The sequence below is a fragment of the Triturus cristatus genome, chromosome 2_2 (genome assembly GCF_964204655.1).
Source record: "Triturus cristatus chromosome 2_2, aTriCri1.1, whole genome shotgun sequence".
Taxonomy (NCBI): domain Eukaryota; kingdom Metazoa; phylum Chordata; class Amphibia; order Caudata; family Salamandridae; genus Triturus; species Triturus cristatus.
The window spans coordinates 859,470,733-859,489,786 of NC_140582.1; the positions used below are offsets into that span (position 1 = coordinate 859,470,733).

The window sequence follows — 19,054 nt, forward strand, 5'->3', positions numbered from 1 at the left end:
GACAATTTCAGCCACCCAGGGTAATCAACTCAAAACTAATTTTGTTCGACCAATCTTGGTGTTCTTAGGTAACTTTCTTCTACGCCAAGCAATATATTTTAAGGCGCGTCCTGCAGCCCCAGTCAAGGTAGACACAATGATTATTTTTGTGCGATCTGATCTATGCAAGGCGACTATGGATAAGTGGTGGAGGCTTTGCCAATGTATGGATTCCTTTAAAACTGTCTTGTCGCAGGTGTTCTTACAAGAGCCGCACGTCTGAAAGTAATCAAGGATGGCAGACAATATAGTTTTTTTCAATGAACAAGACGCTAAACAAGCTCTGAGCAAATGGCAATCAGCTATCAAGTAGTATCTATAGTCTCAAGTCTCAAGCTTATTGTTACTACAAGAGAGGATGTTCCTGTGGAAAAAGACTTCTATCTTCTGTACTACAACGGACGCTCCTAAGAGACTTCCTATCTTTATCTTTTTCTGTTTTCCTTTCTATTCTTATCAGCTAGCACGTATGGGTCTCTTTTCTTTTTTTTCTTAGGTACAAGGCCGAAAGCTACTAATGACGCACAGTGTTGGGGATAGAAAGGGTCACTGAGGATTGGGGGGGAGTTAGGGAGGGCGTTTTCGCAATGCTGTCGTTATGGGACAGCAGGGAAAGGGGCGATTCCTTTTACCAGTAACTGGGAGGGGGTGGGTGAAGGACCAGGCAGGGGTGGTTGCCTGGGGAAGGGGGGGGGGGGGGGGTAAAAGTCACAGCTTTGATAGCTTAAACACTCTTATCTATGCAGAGCAGCAGACAGAGGAGTCTGTTACATTGAATACTTATAATTTGACTCGGATTTTGAATATTTTACAATGCCTGAACTTAAATGTATGTGTTGGAATGTAGCAGGATTGAAGCAAGTGGGGAAACGATGATTAGTTATGGAAGAGTTACGTACTTTTAAGCCTCATATACTAGGGTTGGCAGAGACACATATTGCCTATAAAGATAAACCACTCTTTAAGCACTTGGGATACGACCTCGTGGTGTGCACATCACAAACAGTTTCTATTCGTGGGGTGGCCCTGTTAAAATCCAGATGGTGTCGGATCACTGTTGTTCGCTCATCTGCAGATACTAGGGGGAGGTGGGCAATTTCACAAATTTTGATTCATGGGCATAAATTTACAATATGTATGGTCTATGGTCCCAATACAGATTGCCCAGATGTTATCTATCAAGTGAGCTCCGAGCTGTTAGAATGGTCTGGCGATAAGATAGTGATGGGCGATTTTAACTGCATAATGGATAGGAGGATTGATACCACTAACGTTTTTGCTCGTGCCAGAATGTGTAAAACTAGAACTGCTATACGCGAGCTCCTATATTTGCATCAGTTGGAAGATTCTTGGAGGCGGCTATTTCCTAATGTCCCAGGTTACATTTTTTCTCATCTCCCCATTATTCAAGAATTGATATGATTTTCGCTAAATACACCATTTTGGAAAACGCTTTGGTGGTAGCATGCCCTAAAATCACCTCCGATCATAACCCTGTTATGCTAATCGCACAGTTACAGTCAAACATACAAGCGCCAACCAGGGATTTCACTTTTCCCAGACATATTTTTAGTCATTTGGAATACATAGAGGTGATGCGCAAGGCACTTGGGGAGTACATCGACTCTAACTTGGGTTCAGCATCAATCGCAACTGCCTGGGACTGTCTAAAGGCCTATGTCAGAGTAGTCACACTCCAATTGATTATAAGGCAAAATAGGTTGGGCTCCCGGCAGTGGGACCAGGAGCAAAAACGGTGCTTAGACTTGGAGCGTCAGCACGCTTCGGCTATTGTTACCAAGAACGTCACTGAATACTCGCTATATCAGAAGGTTCTCGAATCACGGGCTAAGCTCAAAAGACGGCTAACAGATAAAGTTGTTAATAACGATCACAAGCTCCGGACCAAACAGTACGAGTACGGCAAAAGAGTCGGTCGGCTACTAGCTAATCAAAATGCTAAAACCCACGTTAAAACGATTAAAGGGACAGATGGTTTGATATATACTAGGCCTGCCCATGTAGTTGAACAATTTGGGTTGTTTTATGCTATCCTATATAGTTGCTCAGGCAGTCCGAGAGAGTAGGTCATCTGGAAATATGTGCAGGAATGTCAGTTGTCAACTTTGTGTCCGATGGTATCTGAGCCACTGGATGCAGATATTGAGGCACGGGAAATTGAGGAAGCTATAAAGGCCCTGCCGGCTGGTAAGGCAGTCGGCGAGGATAAGAATTTTTTTAAAGCTTTAAAGATATACTGGTCCCTATTTTTCTCAAGGTATGCAAATCTATTTTTCAAGGAGAAGAGGTTCCTCTCTCTTGGAATACATCTAATATCGTCGTCTTTCCAAAAAAGGGGAAGCCCATTGACGATATGAGCTCATACCGACCAATAGCACTGATCAACGCTGACGCTAAGCTTTTTTCAAAAATTCTCGCAGCTCGTCTTGCTCCAGTAATTCACTTAATAGTCTCAGAGCATCAGCACGGCTTTGTTCCTCAAAGAGAGACCGCTGCTCATATCAACACGGCTATTGCCGCATTCGATATTTCCGGTCAGATAGGTCAGCAGATGGAGATGTTGATGTTAGACGCCGACAAGGCTTTCGATCGGGTCACATGGGAAACATTATGGATATTTTTGTCTTCTATGGGCCTCGGTCGAAGGTTTATCTCGGCGGTACAGAAACTATACAGCCACAATCAAACTCAATAGGCTCTCCTCTCTCTCTTTTTCAGTTCAAAGGGGGACCCGGCAGGGTTGTCCTTTAAACCCTTTATTATTCGCTCTTTATATTGAGCCTTTTATCCAGCATTTATTGATTAATGGCAATATCGATCCATGTATTCTTAATGGGACAAATCTACAGCTAACCGCATATGCGGATGATATTGCGATTTTTTCAGTTGACCCTGTTAAAGCTATGGCCGCAATTATGTATGAAGCACAACGATTTGGCGCCTTCTCCGGCTACAAGCTAAATCTGTAAAAAAACACAGACGATTTAAAATTTCCAATTAGACCCCCCACTAGCAACCCTTGGAGTTACAAATACAGCTACCTATCTGGGGGTATGTCTTAGTAACCAAGTCAACGAAATTATCCCACTAAACTATGATCCATTCCTGAAGAAAGTGACGGAGAAGCTACGGAGTTGGTACCGTCTGCCTCTTAGTATCTATGGACTGTGTAATGTGATTAAAATGAATATTTTACCAAAGTTTTTATATCTTTTCCGTACTATTCCACTAATTGTACCATCCTCTTTTTTCAAGCACCTAGATAGTGCTTTGGGTAGCTTTATTTGGGGATATCGACAGGCTAGAAGAGCTATTCGACACTTAAAACTCTCATATATACAGGGCGGATTTAACCTCCCTGATTTTAAATTATACTTTTGGGCAGCATTTATTGGACGGATACAGAGTCTACTTAGAGGAACTGATACAAATCCCAATTGGTTTTCATATCAGTTGGCGTGTGTGCCAAATACTGGGTTTTACTCCATCATACATCTGATCCTAACTATTTCAAGCGAGTTCGCTTTAAGGTAATCAGAGACATTACCAAAATATGGCGTGAAATCTGTAAAACCTATGCAATAGCCGACTTGCACCAATATACAGTGCTATGGGGGAATCCTCTGTTCCCTAACATATTTCACGATCATATCGGGAAAGAATGGCAATCTAAGGGCATAACGCGGATGGGTCAGCTTTACGACGATCAGGGTTTTCGAACTTTTTTATCGTTAAAAGTAGAATTTGATCTCCCACAATCCCATTTTTTTAAAGACTTTAAGTCAGGGATTATCTTACTTGAGGTCGGGGACTATGTGAGCTGTCTAGCCCATGTGAATTCTTGTCTGTACTTGTTGGTACCAGAGGGCGAGGAGCTATCAGCAAAATATGTAAAAAACTTATCGGGGCGGTGGGCGATGATGGCGCACAAATCGCTGCAAAACTTAGTCTGATTTTTGGCTCTGATATTTCTAGGGAGGAAATACAAGAGTCTCTTCAAACTATTGATTCAGCTGTAACATCTGTCAATCTAAAATTACAACAGCATAAAATTATCTTTATGCTCTATTCCACACCTGAGCAAATTTCCAAATGGGCTAACAATTTAACAACTGTTAAGACCAACTGCCCTAAATGCCAGAAATATGCTGCCGATTTACACCACATGTTTTTTACTTGCCCTCGGTTGAAGGACTTTTGGTCTAACATTGTTTTGGCTTTGACAACTTGGGTTCGCTACGATAGCCCAGTCTCAGGGAAAGAGTTTCTGTTGGGGCTCTTTTCTGACACTGGGTGCCTTACGAAACCCTTAGCCTCCATTATCGCTTCTTGTGCTCATCTGTGTATAGCCCACTGCTGGATACTTGCCACACCTCCCAGTATAAATGAATTTTGGTCTCTGATGAGGGAGATTTTCTAAATGGAAATTGCATTGGCTAAACCTAGAGGCCCCCGATCCCTGTTAAAACTGCGCAGGGTTTGGTCCTGCCTTCACTGGGATTAGTGTTTGTATGTATCCTCATCTTTCTCGTCTCTCTTTTTCTTCAAATCGCTTTCTTCTCTTTTCCCTGTCTCCTTTCTTTTTTCGTTTCTCCCTCTCTTTTTTCATTTTTTATATTCTTTCTTTTTTCTTCTTTATAAATGCTCCTTTGCGCTCTGCACACGATTACTGATGTATCTTTATTTGAAAATGCTCTTATATTGACTATTTTTCCTTCTTTCTTTTTGTGGCATCAAAAGCAAAGGAATATGCTACTTACCAGTGTGCATCTGTTCTTGGCATGTAGAGCTGCAGATCTATACACTGTGCATAGATCGCCATCTGGTGTTGGGCCCGGATGTTTGCAGTTTGTTTTTCTTCTTGGACAGTCTTTGGAAGTCACGAGTTCGGTGACTCCTCCTTCGGTCCGTACTGCGCATGGGCTTCGGCTCCATCCTCAGATTGTTTTTCGCCAGCAGGGAAAAGATGGAGCGTAGTGATAATAGTGAAGAAACCCATGTGTGTTGTATCTAAATAAGATAGGCTGGAACGGATACAGGTAGCCGGGGAGGCGGGTGGGCGTGTATAGATCTGCAGCTCTACATGCCAAGAACAGATGCATACTGGTAAGTAGCATATTCCGTTCGAGGCATATGAGCTGCAGATTATACACTGTGCATAGATTATATAGCAGTACCCAACCCTAGCGGCGACCACCGGTATCCGTTGCAGTGGTTTGAAACAGTGTCTTTAGTACAGCCTGGCCCACACTAGCTTGTTGTTTGGAGTGCACGTCTACACAGTAATGTTTTGTGAAGGTGTGCAGTGTTGACCATGTGGCTGCTTTGCAGATGTCATCTAAGGGTATGTTCCCGAGAAAAGCCATAGAAGCCCCTATCTTTCTAGTAGAGTGGGCTTTAGGTGGAACAGATAATGTTCTTTTTGCTTTATGATAGCAAATTTGTATGCACTTTACAATCCACCTAGCTATCCCTGATTTTGAAATGGGGTTGCCTTTATGTGGTGGAGAGAAGGAGACAAACAACTGTTTAGTCTTTCTGAAAGGTTGCGTTCTTTGTATGTAGTACAGTAAAGCCCTTTTAACGTCAATTACTCTTTTAAGGCCTTCCATGAAGGCTTTAATAGCTGGCACTCTGAATAGTGATAAATGCTGTCTGTTTTGCAGGTAAGCAGCAATCGCTGCTAGGTGTAGACGGATGGATGAGTACGCCAGGTTACACCTTTGAAGATGGAGCAGATAGCATATGATGTGCTGTATGGATACATCTAAAGGGTTGATTGTATTGTTACGGCAGTAAACAACAAATCTCTTCCACTTTGCGGCATAGCATGCTCGAGTGGTAGGGCGTCTGGCTTCCTTGATAATGTTCATGCAATCAGGGGGAAGGTTAAGGTATCCAAATTCTAAGATCTCAGGAGCCAGATCGCAAGTTTGAGCTGGGTTAAGAGGCATGGGGTCAGGTGTAGTTTTTGATGTGGTACCACCGATAGCTGTAGTAGTGTGGTGTACCACGGCTGCCTGGCCCATGTTGGAGCTACCAGAATGAGTGTGAGGGAGTGCTGTTGTAGCTTCCTTACCACTAATGGAATTAGCGGGAGAGGTGGAAAGGCGTATGCAAATCTGCCTGACCAGTTCATCCATATCGCATTGCCTTTGGACAATGGGTGAGGGTATCTGGCGGCGAAGCTTGGGCATTTTTTGTTTTCGTGGGTGGCGAAGAGGTCTATTTGAGGATGCCCCCACTTGTGAAAGAATGGGTGAAGAACTTGTGGGTGCAGTTCCCATTCGTGCATTTGCTGCGTTTGTCTGCTGAGCAGATCTGCCATGGTGTTTTGTATGCCTGGGACGTGTTGTGCCAGGAGAAAGATATTTTGTGGGATTGCCCATCTCCATATGCTCTGTGCTAAGCGCGAGAGCTGGGGAGAGTGTGCCCCCCCTGTTTTTGAATATAATACATTGCAGTCATATTGTCTGTGTGAATGAGGACTGCCTTGGCTGAGATTTGTTTCTGAAACGATTTCAGGGCTAGAAAGATCGCCAATAACTCCAGATGGTTGATGTGGAGTAACTTCTGTTGTGGCGTCCATACCCCTTGCACTGTGAGGTGTAATAGGTGCGCTCCCCAGCCGGAGAGTGATGCGTCTGTTGTTAGAATCAACTGAGGAACCGGGTCCAGGAACGGTCGCCCTTTGGAAATGTTTGTGGTGTTCCACCACTGCAGAGATCGATGGGTGCGGCCGTCCACCAACATCAGATCCGTCAGCTGTCCCTTGGCCTGGTTCCACTGGCTTGCTAGGCACTCTTGGAGTGGACGCATGTGAAGTCTTGCATGGGGTACTATGAAGATGCAAGACGCCATCATTCCTATTAGTTTCATGAACACTCTTGCTGGGAGAGAGTGCTGAAGAAGGAATTTTTGGCGCAAGGCTTGTATGCTTGCGATTCTGGCTGAGTTGGGATAGGCTATAGCTTTTGAGGTGTCTATAGTGGCACCAAGGTATTGCTTTGTGTGAGACGGTATCAAGTGGGACTTTTGGTGGTTCACTGTAAAGCCTAGCTGGTGGAGTAGTTGGATAGTAGTGTTTGTATGCTGCACACACTGGTGGTAGGACGCGGCTTTTATGAGCCAGTCGTCCAGATAGGGGAAGACGTGAATGTTTTGTCTTCTGAGGTGTGCCGCCACTACTGCCAGGCATTTGGTAAACACCCGTGGTGCGGTTGTGACCCCGAAGGGGAGAACCTTGAACTGATAATGTTGGCCGTCCACCACAAAACGGAGGTACTTTCTGTGAGCAGGGTGTATTGGTGTTAGACTTGGGGGTCTCTGGTTGGCGCAAGGTTGTCCTTGTGTCAAGCAGGAACCCTCTCCTCTATGTCAGGGCGCAGGATAACCCCTTGTGAATGACCCTTGCTCACCCTCTAGGTGCGTGGCGTGAGCAGCCAAGGCGATTCCTCAGGCGTTGTTGGTTAAGCACTTACAATCACACACACAGTAAATACATCAATCCCCCCAGAAACGGACACCAGACTTGGATATGTAGAAAAATACGCTTCTTTATGTAAAAATAGGTATATATATCTCAGCAGACTTATCACAAGACCAATAACGTTTTCGCTATGCCACCAGGTTGTAAAGCAGGCAAATGTTCTTTGTTTGTAGTTTCAAATGGATACTTTGTAGTCTCTTGCAAATGTTCCTTGTGGTTCCAGTACTTACAGAGATCGGCTCCTGCGAACGGGGAAATAAGGCGTTGCGGGCCCCGAGCCCGATACTGGAATTCTTAAGAACGTGTAGTTGCTTTTGGGAGTCGGCACGGGAGGGTGCGACTCAGCAGTGATGGGGCACCTTTGGATCCTCTTGAGCAGGTGCGTGTAGTAAGGCAGGCGCGGCCCACGACCCTCAGCACGGCAGTGCGGGGGTCTCCTCAGCGGGGGCGGCACGGCCTGATCTCAGGGCGAGATCGCGAAGCGGGGTCACAGGGCACGGTCCGTGCAGCTGGGGGCCCGGCGGGGATCACGATCGTCGGACAAGAATTCTGGCAGGAGGGGTGATAGCGCTTCAGCGCGCTCCAATAGCAGGCGGTGGCAGAGGTGCCGGCGGCCTAGCCCGGGGTAGAGAGCGACTCCGGTCGGAGCGAGGCTCCCAAGGGGGGCAAAGGCAGGCAGGCTCCCGAGTGTCACAGCCCTAGGAGGGGCGATGAGGGGCGCAGTCTTCCTCAAGCGGGATACACACACGGCGCGAGTTTCAGGACGAGCAAAGGCACAAAGAACCCACTGGTCCTGGGGTTCTGTTCAGGGGGCAAGCTCAAATCAAGCCCTTGGAGAATGTTTAAAGCACAAAGCAGCAAAGTCTTTTCAGTAAGTCTCTTCCTCTCCTTTCTCAGCAAGGCAAGCAGCAGGCCAGCTCCTCCAGCGTCTTCTTCTCCTTCTAGTCGGGCAGAGGTTCTTTGTGGTAAAACAGGATTCTGATTTCTTAGGAGCCAGGCTCCTACTTTTATACAGTGATTCTTTTGTTCTTTAGCGCCAGGGGGCCTGGGCCTGGCTCAGTCCAGTTCTGGAGCACTTTGTTATGGTGACTCTGCTCTTTCCTTTCAGCAGCAGGGCAGAGACATCAGCCGCTCCACAGGGGGCGGCGCCGGCTTTGTGGTGGCAGAGCACAGGTCTATTCAAGAGTCAAGGTGTACTCCTCCCACCCATCCTGGTGTCATCTCTCTACCCACCCCCTGGCAGCCAACCTGTCTCTGGGGATTCCCCAACCCTGCTCCTTACTGTTGCTAGGCAGAACACACACACACAGCAGAGGCGGACTGAAATGGCCAGGTCAGTAAATACTAACTTTCTAAAAGTAGTATTTACAAACCCAGGATATTAAAATAAACTTGACTACAAGAAGTATTTTATTATTCTGAGTTCAGGCATACTAAACTTGACATTCTACCATGCTCTCTGAGTCCACTGGGGTCACAGCGTGTAGTGACTCCAGCAGCCCATTCTGGCCTATGGAGAGCAGGTAGCCTTCAATAGTGAAAAACGAAAAGTGCTGTAATTCACTACTAGGACATGCCACACACATCAGGGCATGTCCTACCTTATGCCTACAATGCACCCTGGCCTTGGGCCTACCAGAGGGGTGGCTAATATGTGGGTAAGGGAAGGTTGAGGGACTGGCAAGTGGGGGCACTTGCGTAGTCCGCGCGACAGTCCCAGACTGCACGCAGGGTCTGCGGTGGCAGACCCTAGACACATTTTACAAGGCCGCTTTCTGTGGGTGGCGCAACCAGCGCTGCAAGCCCACCAGCAGCATTGGCATTCACAAGCCCTGGCACCCCTGGTGCACTTTACTGGGGACTGACAGTAAATCCAATAAACCAATCATGAGCATCAATTACAGGTACACTTTACCTAGGGAGCACTTGCACTGCGGCACGGATTAGCCGTGGCGCAGTGCCCTGAGCGGACAACACCAGCAAAACATCGAGGCACACCATCAAAAAAGTGGAAGGGAAACTCACGCCAAGGTGCCAGGTCTAACAATTGGAATATGAAAGTATGCGTCTTTCAAGTCCAGTGTAGTGAGAAAGTCTCCCTGACAGAGGAGTGGGAGAACTTGTTGGAGAGTTACCATGTGAAAATGGTCTGAATGGATATATGCATTTAGAGGCCGGAGGTCTAGAATGGGCCGTAGGGTCTCGTCTTTCTTTGGTATCAGAAAGTACAGAGAGTAGACCCCTAAATTTTGCTGATTGACGGGGACCTGCTCTATAGCTTGTTTTTGCAGGAGGGAGAGTACCGCTTGTTTCAAAAGTGTGGTATGTTCTTGTGACATCCCACGGTGTCTGGGTGGAATATTTGGGGGGGTAGAAGTTAGTTCGAGACAGTACCCTGACCGAATAATTTGGGTCACCCATTTGTCTGATGTTATGGTCTCCCAGGTTTGAAGGAAGTTTTGTAGTCTGCCCCCGACCGGAGTGGAATGGTCTGGGGGGAGCGGGGGAAAGTCATTGTGTGGGCGGTGTGGCAGAACGGGCGGTGTTGGTTTTGCCCCTGCCTTTATTATTGTTTCCCCGATCTCCACCTCTTTGATAGCCCTTTGCGAAGGTATGCTGAGGAGGGGACTTATAGGACGTGGAGGCGTTATCGGAAGAGTAACCTCTGCTTGAGCCTCGAAAGGAGGAACGGCGAAAGGAGCGTCTAGGGGTGTGTGATTGTAGTGCTCCCATAGACTTTGCCGTATCCGTATCCTTCTTCATCTTTTCCAGGGCTTCGTCTACTTTTGGGCCAAATAGGTGTTGTTGGTCAAAAGGGTGGTTCGATATGGATGCTTGGACCTCCGGCTTAAAGCCTGAGATTCTGAGCCAGGCGTGGCGGCGAAGCAGAACACTGGTGTTTATAGCCCTGGAAGCTGTGTCTGCTGCGTCAAGTGCACATTTAATAGAGGTGTTGGTAATAATCTTTCCCTCTTGTATCAGTTCATGAGCCTTATTTTTATATTTCTCTGGGAGATGTTGCATAAGAGCCTCCAGCTCATCATAGTGCGCTCTGTCGTACCGCGCCAGCAGCGCTTGCGTGTTGGCGATGCGCCACATATTAGCAGCTTGCGAGGCAGTGCGTTTGCCTGACGCGTCTAAGAGCTTGGACTCCTTATCGGGTGGTGGAGCCTCACCAGATGACTGAGAATTAGAGCGCTTCCTAGCTGTGGATACCACTAATGAGTCTAGGGGCGCAGGGCCTTTAATATAGACAGGATCTGTGGGAGCTGCCTTATATTTCTTTTCTATTCTGCGGTTTAAGACTCTAGCTCTGACGGGGTCTTTGAAAACCTCGGTCGCATGTTTGGTCACCCCCTTAAGCATGGGTAATATAGCGGTGGATTTATCTGCTATGTCAAACGTGTCAAGTAGGAAGTCTTCCTCAACTGGATCACTGTGTAACTCCACCCCATGATAATGTGCCGCCCGCTGTAAGAGGTGATGGAAACCCAGGGAGTCCTCTGGTGGAGAGGGCCTGGATGGATAAAGATCATCCTGAGGCACGTCTGGGACATCTGGATTGTGATAATCCTCCCATGGGTCAGGTGTTCCCAGAGGAGTGGGGTCCTGGGGGCATCTGTTGGGTCATAGAATGGATCTCCTTGGTCATCAGGGTCTGGAGACGGGGTTGGAGAGCGATGAGGCAAGGGTGGAGAAGGTGGGGGCGGAGATGGGGGGAGTGGAGGAGGTGGTGGAGGTGGAGGAGGTGGAGGTGGTGGGGAGGGTACTCTGAATGGGGATGTGGCAGAGTCCTTCCTTTTTGGCGGTGGAGGAGGAGTTGGCTTGTCTAAATGTCTTTTCTTGGAAGACAACGTTAAATGTCCAGTCTTTGGATCCTTTGTTAAGGTCTTTTGAAGAGGATCTGGCATAAAAAGCTCCTCCGGCACCGATTCCTCTATCGGTGCCGATGTTTTCGGAACCGACGGCCTGGTTGGTTTATCCGCGCCATGCTTTCTCGGGGCCTCCGATTTTTTGTTCGGCGCCGAGGCAGGCTTCGACACGGAAGCGTCGGTGCCGAGGGATTTATGTTTGGTCGGCACCGAGAGGCTCGGTTTAGACACCGATGGCTTCGGAACGGAGCTTGTTTTCTTCGGTGCCGAGGGGTGTTTCTCGGCGCCGCTAGGAGGCTGGCTCGAGCCCGAGCCGCCAGGAGACTTGTGATGCTTTTTCACCGAGCCCGAAGGTGGGGTGATAGAAGCGGCATGCTTGGTTTTTCCTAAGCCCGGAGGCGAAGGGGTAACCGGAGTCTCTTTCGGTATGGGCGCGGGAGTGGGAGGGGGTAGAGTACTCACGACCCTCTGCGCCGGTGTGATCTCCTCCACGTCGGAGTCGTCGGCCTCGGAAGCGCTGACGACATCGTCCTCCTGTTCGGTGTGCTGCTGTCCCGAAGCTCCGGTGTCTTCTCCGAAGATGTCAGGTGGAGCCGAGGTCGATGAGTGCGCCATGGTGCGTCGAGCTCTTCGATCCCGAATAGTCTTCTTCGATCGAAAAGACTTGCAGGCTGGGCAGTCTCGGGCCTCGTGTTCGGGAGAGAGGCAGAGGTTGCACACCTGATGGAGATCGGTGTGGGGAAATTTAGACCCACATTTTGGGCACTTCTTGAATGGAGTCCTTTCCATCGGCCGAGACCGGAGTCGAGATAGGCCCGAAGGCCGCTGCCGATGCCTGGAATCGAGGAAGTGCCGAAGAGAGAGATGAAGAAGCGGATTTCGTCTGAAGAATCTCGATGGACGAGGATTTTTCATCGAAGGTCGAACTGGAAAGGTTCGAAGCCGGAGCACGAAGTATTACATCCGAGCCTGATGGCGGAAAAAAACAATCTGAGGATGGAGCCGAAGCCCATGTGCAGTACGGACCGAAGGAGGAGTCACCGAACTCGTGACTTCCAAAGACTGTCCAAGAAGAAAAACAAACTGCAAACATCCGGGCCCAACACCAGATGGCGATCTATGCACAGTGTATAATTTGCAGCTCATATGCCTCGAACACAATGTTTTAAAAAAACAATAGGCTAACATAAGGTATACTGATAAATAAAACAATTAATATAATAAAGATGACAAAAGAAGAACCATATGCCTAGGTACTATCAATCAAGGGTTACAAGGAAAACTATATAGAACAACAAAAGTAAAACTAAATAAAGGAACAGCACAGGTGGGTCAGTCATACCTCCTAGGAGAAATTACACGCCACAAACTGAGCTAATGGTCAGTGCTGGGTTAAATGACAGATGCAAAAGCTCTCACAACAGGCTTTATAATTTTGTGCAATGAAGGGTGAACAAACTGATAGGGCTGAAAAGCTAGCAGGAGTAATGGACGCTAAGTTGAACAAGGCAGCTGTGCATTGGCTAGACTAGAGATGCCATCAACAAATTCAAAATAAGCTTCAAATCGTAATGAGGAACAATAAATATGTAAGAGAGCGAGTAAAGCAAACCTTTCACAAAATGTCCCACTAGTGACGATCTAAACAGGGAAGGTTGCTCAGGCAGACACCATCAGGGCCTACTGAGGGAGGGTCGATATAATCTTAATAACATCAGAAAGGGATTGATATTGTCTGATTGGAACCACTGAAAAAAAAATTGTCTGCAGCCTTTTCAGGAATGCAAAAGTACTCAGACAGACACCATTAAAAATACAGGTGTGCAGCCAAAGCATTTGGGAATTGGGGTGCATTGGGGACCATTCTGCAGCAAAAGTAGGTCCACTCAAGAAAGATGTGGCCGAATACTGAGTACCGAAAAATCAGTGTACAGATCCTCCTGGCCTAGACAATGGGTGATTAGAATCGGCTGTCTCATATCCTCCAGCAACGTACACTGGACTCTTGACAGAAGCAGAGTCTGAAGAAATGCATACAACAAGCCCTGACACTACTCGAACCTGAAGGCACCCCACAGCAAACCATTCAAAGGGAATTCTATGGCACAAAACCAAGGACATGTTTTACTCTAAGCAGTGTGTGAAGAAATCCACAAAAGGAAACCGAAACCTATAAAATATATGCATTTGTTACCTCATGGTGTAGTTGCCACTCATCTCCACAAGAGACGTGCAACTGAGAGCATCTGTCCTCACATTGACGGAGACGGCTAAGTGAGCCACCACTGGGAAGAGTTTCCGTTGTACAGCTGAATTGGTTCCCAACAAAGGGTCCGTTACCTCCACACTGTCCTGCCTGCTCATATAAAGGGCAGTGGTGATGCCATCTGACAGAATCTGGATAGATGAGCATCCCAGTGCCAATAAGGAGACATCTGTGGCCACAGGAGCATGAGCTTGCAGAGGGCTGAATGGGTGGCCCCTTAGAAGGTTGGAGTGGTGCGATGCTATTAAGAAAAATACATTGACTATTGACACCATCATGTTTAACTGACTCCATTTTCTGTGCTCTCACGCATTTGCAGGGTGGGGAGGGGATGTTCTCGCTCTTCATTTGTTTTCGCTCCTCACCGTGCAGAGTAAGCTGGAACATATTGTGTGGGATGCTAGCTTGGTACCTTTCAGGGCAGAGATTGTTGTTGCCAGAGAAATGTTTGGAATGTACAGCTCTTTCTCGGACTCAAAATACAGGGGCCTGGCCAGCTTCTGTCAAGACCCTGACATAGACCAGTATGGTCAGCTCGGTTTTCGTAACAGAAGAAAGGGAGCGAGGTGTCTAGAAACTTCTCCTCAGGTTGTGTAAAAGGTATTAAAGGCGGGAAATCTTGGTGCTCAGACAGGAGCTCGCTGTGGAGCAGACGTGTTGCCAGAGGGAACTTTGAGGGTCCCGATCTAGACTTCTGCCTGGCTGTCAAGGGCTCCTCCTGCCGAGTTGGCAAGAATGTTGAAAACTCTTTCGGAGATGTATTATTTTTACTTACTTCATGTATATAAGGTACAAGTGTCTCTGCTCCATGTATATATGCCATATGTTATCTTGTTTTTGTGCCGGTGTTGCGTGATATTTGGGAATTTGCATTAACCAATATATTTTGCCTTCCTTCTAAAAGTGTTAAGTTAATACATACACGTGTTTCATTTTAAATGCACCTGAATCTGTTTTCTTGCCTCGTCTTGAGAGTGCAGAGTCCTTTTTGTACATGTGCCATTTAAAGGTGCAGTGGTACATTTGCCTCCTCTTGGCTTGGGAGTGCTGAGTTTAGGTGTGTCCTATTGCTTCAAATCAAAAGCAATACAAGGTGTCCATAAACCAGTGCAGATCCTGATGCATGTACTGAAAAATCTGCATCTGAGCAAAATACTTCTTTGGCGTTGCTATTGCCTCCACAGACACCACTGGAGAGCGTTCAGCCACCAACAGGTGTGGGGGACCTACAATATGAATAAGAACTAACAGGTGCAAGACCTGTAGGATCTAGATCCAAACTTCAAGCAGAACAATTGGGATCATCGTCCGAATATCCACCATATTCTGAAAAGGAGAAAAGTACTTCATAAGAGCTGTGCCAAAAACGACCCCAATACAAGTCAGCCTCTGTATGGTAGTGAAGAGAGACTTCTGGACATTTATGGTAAAGACCAGGTTGAGAGGAGGAGAGTCATCCTCTGCTGACATGTACAAGGACCAGCCTCTGGGACTCAGCCTTCACTAGTCAGTCATGTAAGTATGGAAATGCAAGGACTCCCGACCTCCGCAGTGAAGCTGCTACGTTTGCCAGCACCTTTGTTAAGACCTATGGTCATTCATCTGAACAGACTAATAGTGTTGGGATCGGACTGTGAACCTCAAGCATAACCTGTGGGTGGTGAGAATTGGAATATGGAAATAAGTGTCTTGGAGGTCCTGAGTTCAAACCCACCAGGACATGCTCAGGGACTGCATACTGAAATGGTCCTGCCAGATGAACAGGTTCAGAAGCCACAGATCTAGGACAGGACTCAGGCCTCTGTCCTTCCTGGAGACCAAGCAGTAAAGGGAGTAAAATCTCATGTCCCTTTCTTCTAGAGGCACCATTTCTATGGCCCTTTGTGCCAACCTGAAGGAAGAGGGGTGGTCCAGTGGGGAGGACATGAAGGTAAGGGCATTGGTAGATCATCAGACAAACCAATGGTCTGTCGCGATAGCCCCAAATTTGTGACAAATGGGAGATCATCCCCTCACCAGAAGAGGGTCCTGTGAGGGGGAGGAGTCCAAGGGGCTTTGAGGAGGTGAGGGATGATGATGATGCCTACGACGATGACCCCTTCTAAGGTGACTCAACAGTCTGAGATAATTTCCATTGTTGTAACTGCATGGCCTTAGAGTAACCACTTTTGAAAAAGAGGAAAACCAGTAATTGTTCATTGATGTATTGTGTTTTCTTTTAATTTACAGTCCTGATGATGTCCAAGTGTGGACGAAACGCGTTGCTTGATTGATTTGTTACAATATTGTGTGGATCTTACAATCTGAAAGGTTTTTTAAATAAACCACAGAGTTTGAAATTCATCAAAGACTGCCTATGAACCTTTTTTTAAACGCCAGTGGAGCACATCCGAATATGTTGCCACAACGTGACAGCCGAGCCCACAGACCAGACAAGGGTACCTCCATAGTCAAAGCCACATTTCCAGATCTGTTTTAATGCATCTAGGCAGTCACGTACAAGATCAGAGAAAGACTTCTTCATGTGCTCTGCAAGGCTGATGATTCGGAGTTATGCGACTTCCCATAAGGCATGGGAATAGCAGGCCAAAATGCAAGTGGGGCTAGCTGTGTGTGTAGAGTCAAGCTACAGGAAGCAAAACATTGCACCAACTTTCTTGGAGTCTCTACCCAGAGGGGCTGTAGGAAAGGCATTTGTGTTCTGTTTTGAAGATGATGTCTGAACCACCAAACCCCCCCAGTGACAGATGGGTGTACACAAAAATGTGTGAATAACTGGTACAGACCAGTACTGTCTGGTGATCTGCCTACAACGTCCTAGGATCGAAAAGGGTTTCTTCCAGGCAGCCATTATAGGATTTGGAACAGACTAGTTAATGGGAGTAAGAGTTCTGCGCCAACTATAGAGGGTTGCAAGACTTTCACAAAAGTGTTTGACTTTACTTCTGCAGAAGGTAAAATCAGTTCCAAGGCCTCCATCACTTTCTGAACAACTGTTGTGAAAGACATGACGTCCTCATAGACCGGGTTCAAAGTTGCTGGACTCACGAAACTCGAAGAACAGCCCGCTCTTCAACTATTCCTACAAACTGCACCCCCAACGGGTAGCCCAGTGTGTTTTAGGGCCTTCCTAAAAAGATTCAGCATTGCTAGCCACAGAGCCCCAACCTAAACAGGATTGGCAGAAGGACCAGAGAACTCCGATCTCGACTTCTTAGGCGTTGGAGGTTCACCTGATGCCCAGGAGTGTAATGTCAGCAAATGGGGTCAAGACTCCGAAATATCCATCAGAAAATCTGTTCTCCATCTTCTCTATGGCTACTACTTGCTTTGTGAGCCATGAGAGAGACTTCTGTTATCCTTCCACTAAGCATCCACCTCAGCTCTCCTCACCCAGCAGATGTGGCATGTCCCAATATCACAATACCCTGGGACAACACTGCAGGTGGCCACTGCCAGTACAACTGCCATCTCCTCTAGGCATGTCCTCTTCTTGTCGGCTTTGCCCCTAAGCATACAGCGCCAAAATACAGGGAAGGAAAATAAAGGGAACCACAAGTGTCAGAAGTACTGGCAGCACCCCTTTCCCTAACCCCTACAGCATGGTCACACTGCACTCGCACTTATTCAGTCACAGACATTGACATATTTTCCTGCTCATGAGGGCTTATGTGCTTCTGTTTTGCTAATTCAAAAGAACCACCAATGTATGTGATCTCTTCTAACCAGTCTAAGAATGTTAGGTTCAGGCTTTAAGCCACACATAGTTTTTGTTCACGCTCATACATACGGGAGATAAAATTAGCTCCATCAGGGAGAAAGGTTGGCTTATCATTCATGGTAACACTGCCATTTTGTTTTCAAGGACTCGTTACATACCTCTGGACTATGTAGCAAACTACTCCCACTCATTATCATGTCAGCCTCCTCCAGCACTCCTACTCTCGTTTCTAGTGGAGTGATAGTTCGTCTTTTGGTGCTTGCTCAATGCAGACACCACAGAGAATAATATATTCCCAGCACAACCTCAATATTATTTGATAAGTAGGATCTTTGTGAGCTACGCTTAGACCTTTAATTTTTTGGTTCAGTAGCAGTCATCCTATTTTTTCTTTTTAAACAGCTTTTTGAATATTTCATGCACACCCACACAATGAATAGGACAACATGGAATCAAACAAAACATATACAAAGTTGTGTTTACCTGACCATTGCTTCTATCTTTTTTTTGTATTTTGTATCTATTTTATTGCGGTATTCAGGTCTCATTAACATTGCAGCAAAACTGAAGGCGGAGTTTCTCAATCCTGCTCTGTGACATTCAATTACCGTGGAGGTAAGGATTGGGACAATATCTACAAGCAGCAAAAAAGAAAACATCAAATGTTATTGAAAATGTACATGGTATAGACAGTTAAGCAAAAAACGTAAGGCAATGCCGCTTTAACTCACTCACGCAACAGGGGAAGTTTGGACTCGGCCCTAATTCCAGTGTTGAGAAACACACTTTCAAATACTACTTATAGGCCATATTACAGCCAGTTATTAACACCATAGAATGGCCATTAATTTGTAGGACTAACTGGTGATGATGTTGTTACCACTAGTCATTTACGAATTCTCACACTGACAGACTTTAGCTGGCAGTAGAATAGGTTATTTATCTTCAGTATTCTTTCTGGTGGGTACTCTACCTACAGATTCCTCACTTTATGAATCTCCCAAGGCACCAGAAAGGAACAGGAAAATTTAAATAGCTCTCCTTGGTGGTTAGTTGGCGCCACATTTCAAGCTCTACTGCAGTGCCTCCTTTTTATGTGATGCCACTGAGCCATATATGGCAACGTCCCAGCACTCTGATGTCATTTATTTATAGTTGTTTCCTGTGCACCAATAGCCGGAAACAAGACTGAAGAAAATGGAAGGAATGGATTGTAGGGAACTCAATTGGATTCTTATAAAAACATGCATAACCACTCACTCAAAAAGGGGAGTTGGGCAATTTATTGAGGGATCGGTAGGTAGACAGAGTATCCACACCAAATGATCGTTACCAAATGGTAAGTAACTTAACCTTAATAAACATACTCCTACCAATTCCTCATCGCATCAATCAATACCAAAACAGCACTCCCCAGGAGGCAAGTTGGGGAAGATAATTCAGTTTTAAATTCTTGTCACATGGACTCATCAGGTGTCAGTCCTTGCAATCCTAGGGCCAAGATACTAACATCTAGCAAAGGCATGAATCACACATTATAGTTCAACTCATTTATTAGTCATGAACACTTCTGGACAGTGCTAAAGAAACTGTTTTTGCCCCCAAGAACAATGATGTAGCAGTACAAATATGTGCTTATAACTCCT

The 19,054-nt window shown here is 46.5% G+C and overlaps 1 protein-coding gene across 1 annotated transcript in view; it reads right to left on the reverse strand.

Annotated features, from left to right (window-relative positions):
- The window catches only part of WDR19 (WD repeat domain 19), a 992,607-nt gene that overhangs the window by 180,880 nt on the left and 792,673 nt on the right, over positions 1 to 19,054 (reverse strand). Inside the window, exon 33 of the mRNA XM_085642250.1 lies at positions 17,892 to 18,042. Within this exon, the coding sequence (XP_085498376.1) occupies positions 17,892 to 18,042 (151 nt within the window). The remainder of the gene's footprint in view (positions 1 to 17,891; positions 18,043 to 19,054) is intronic.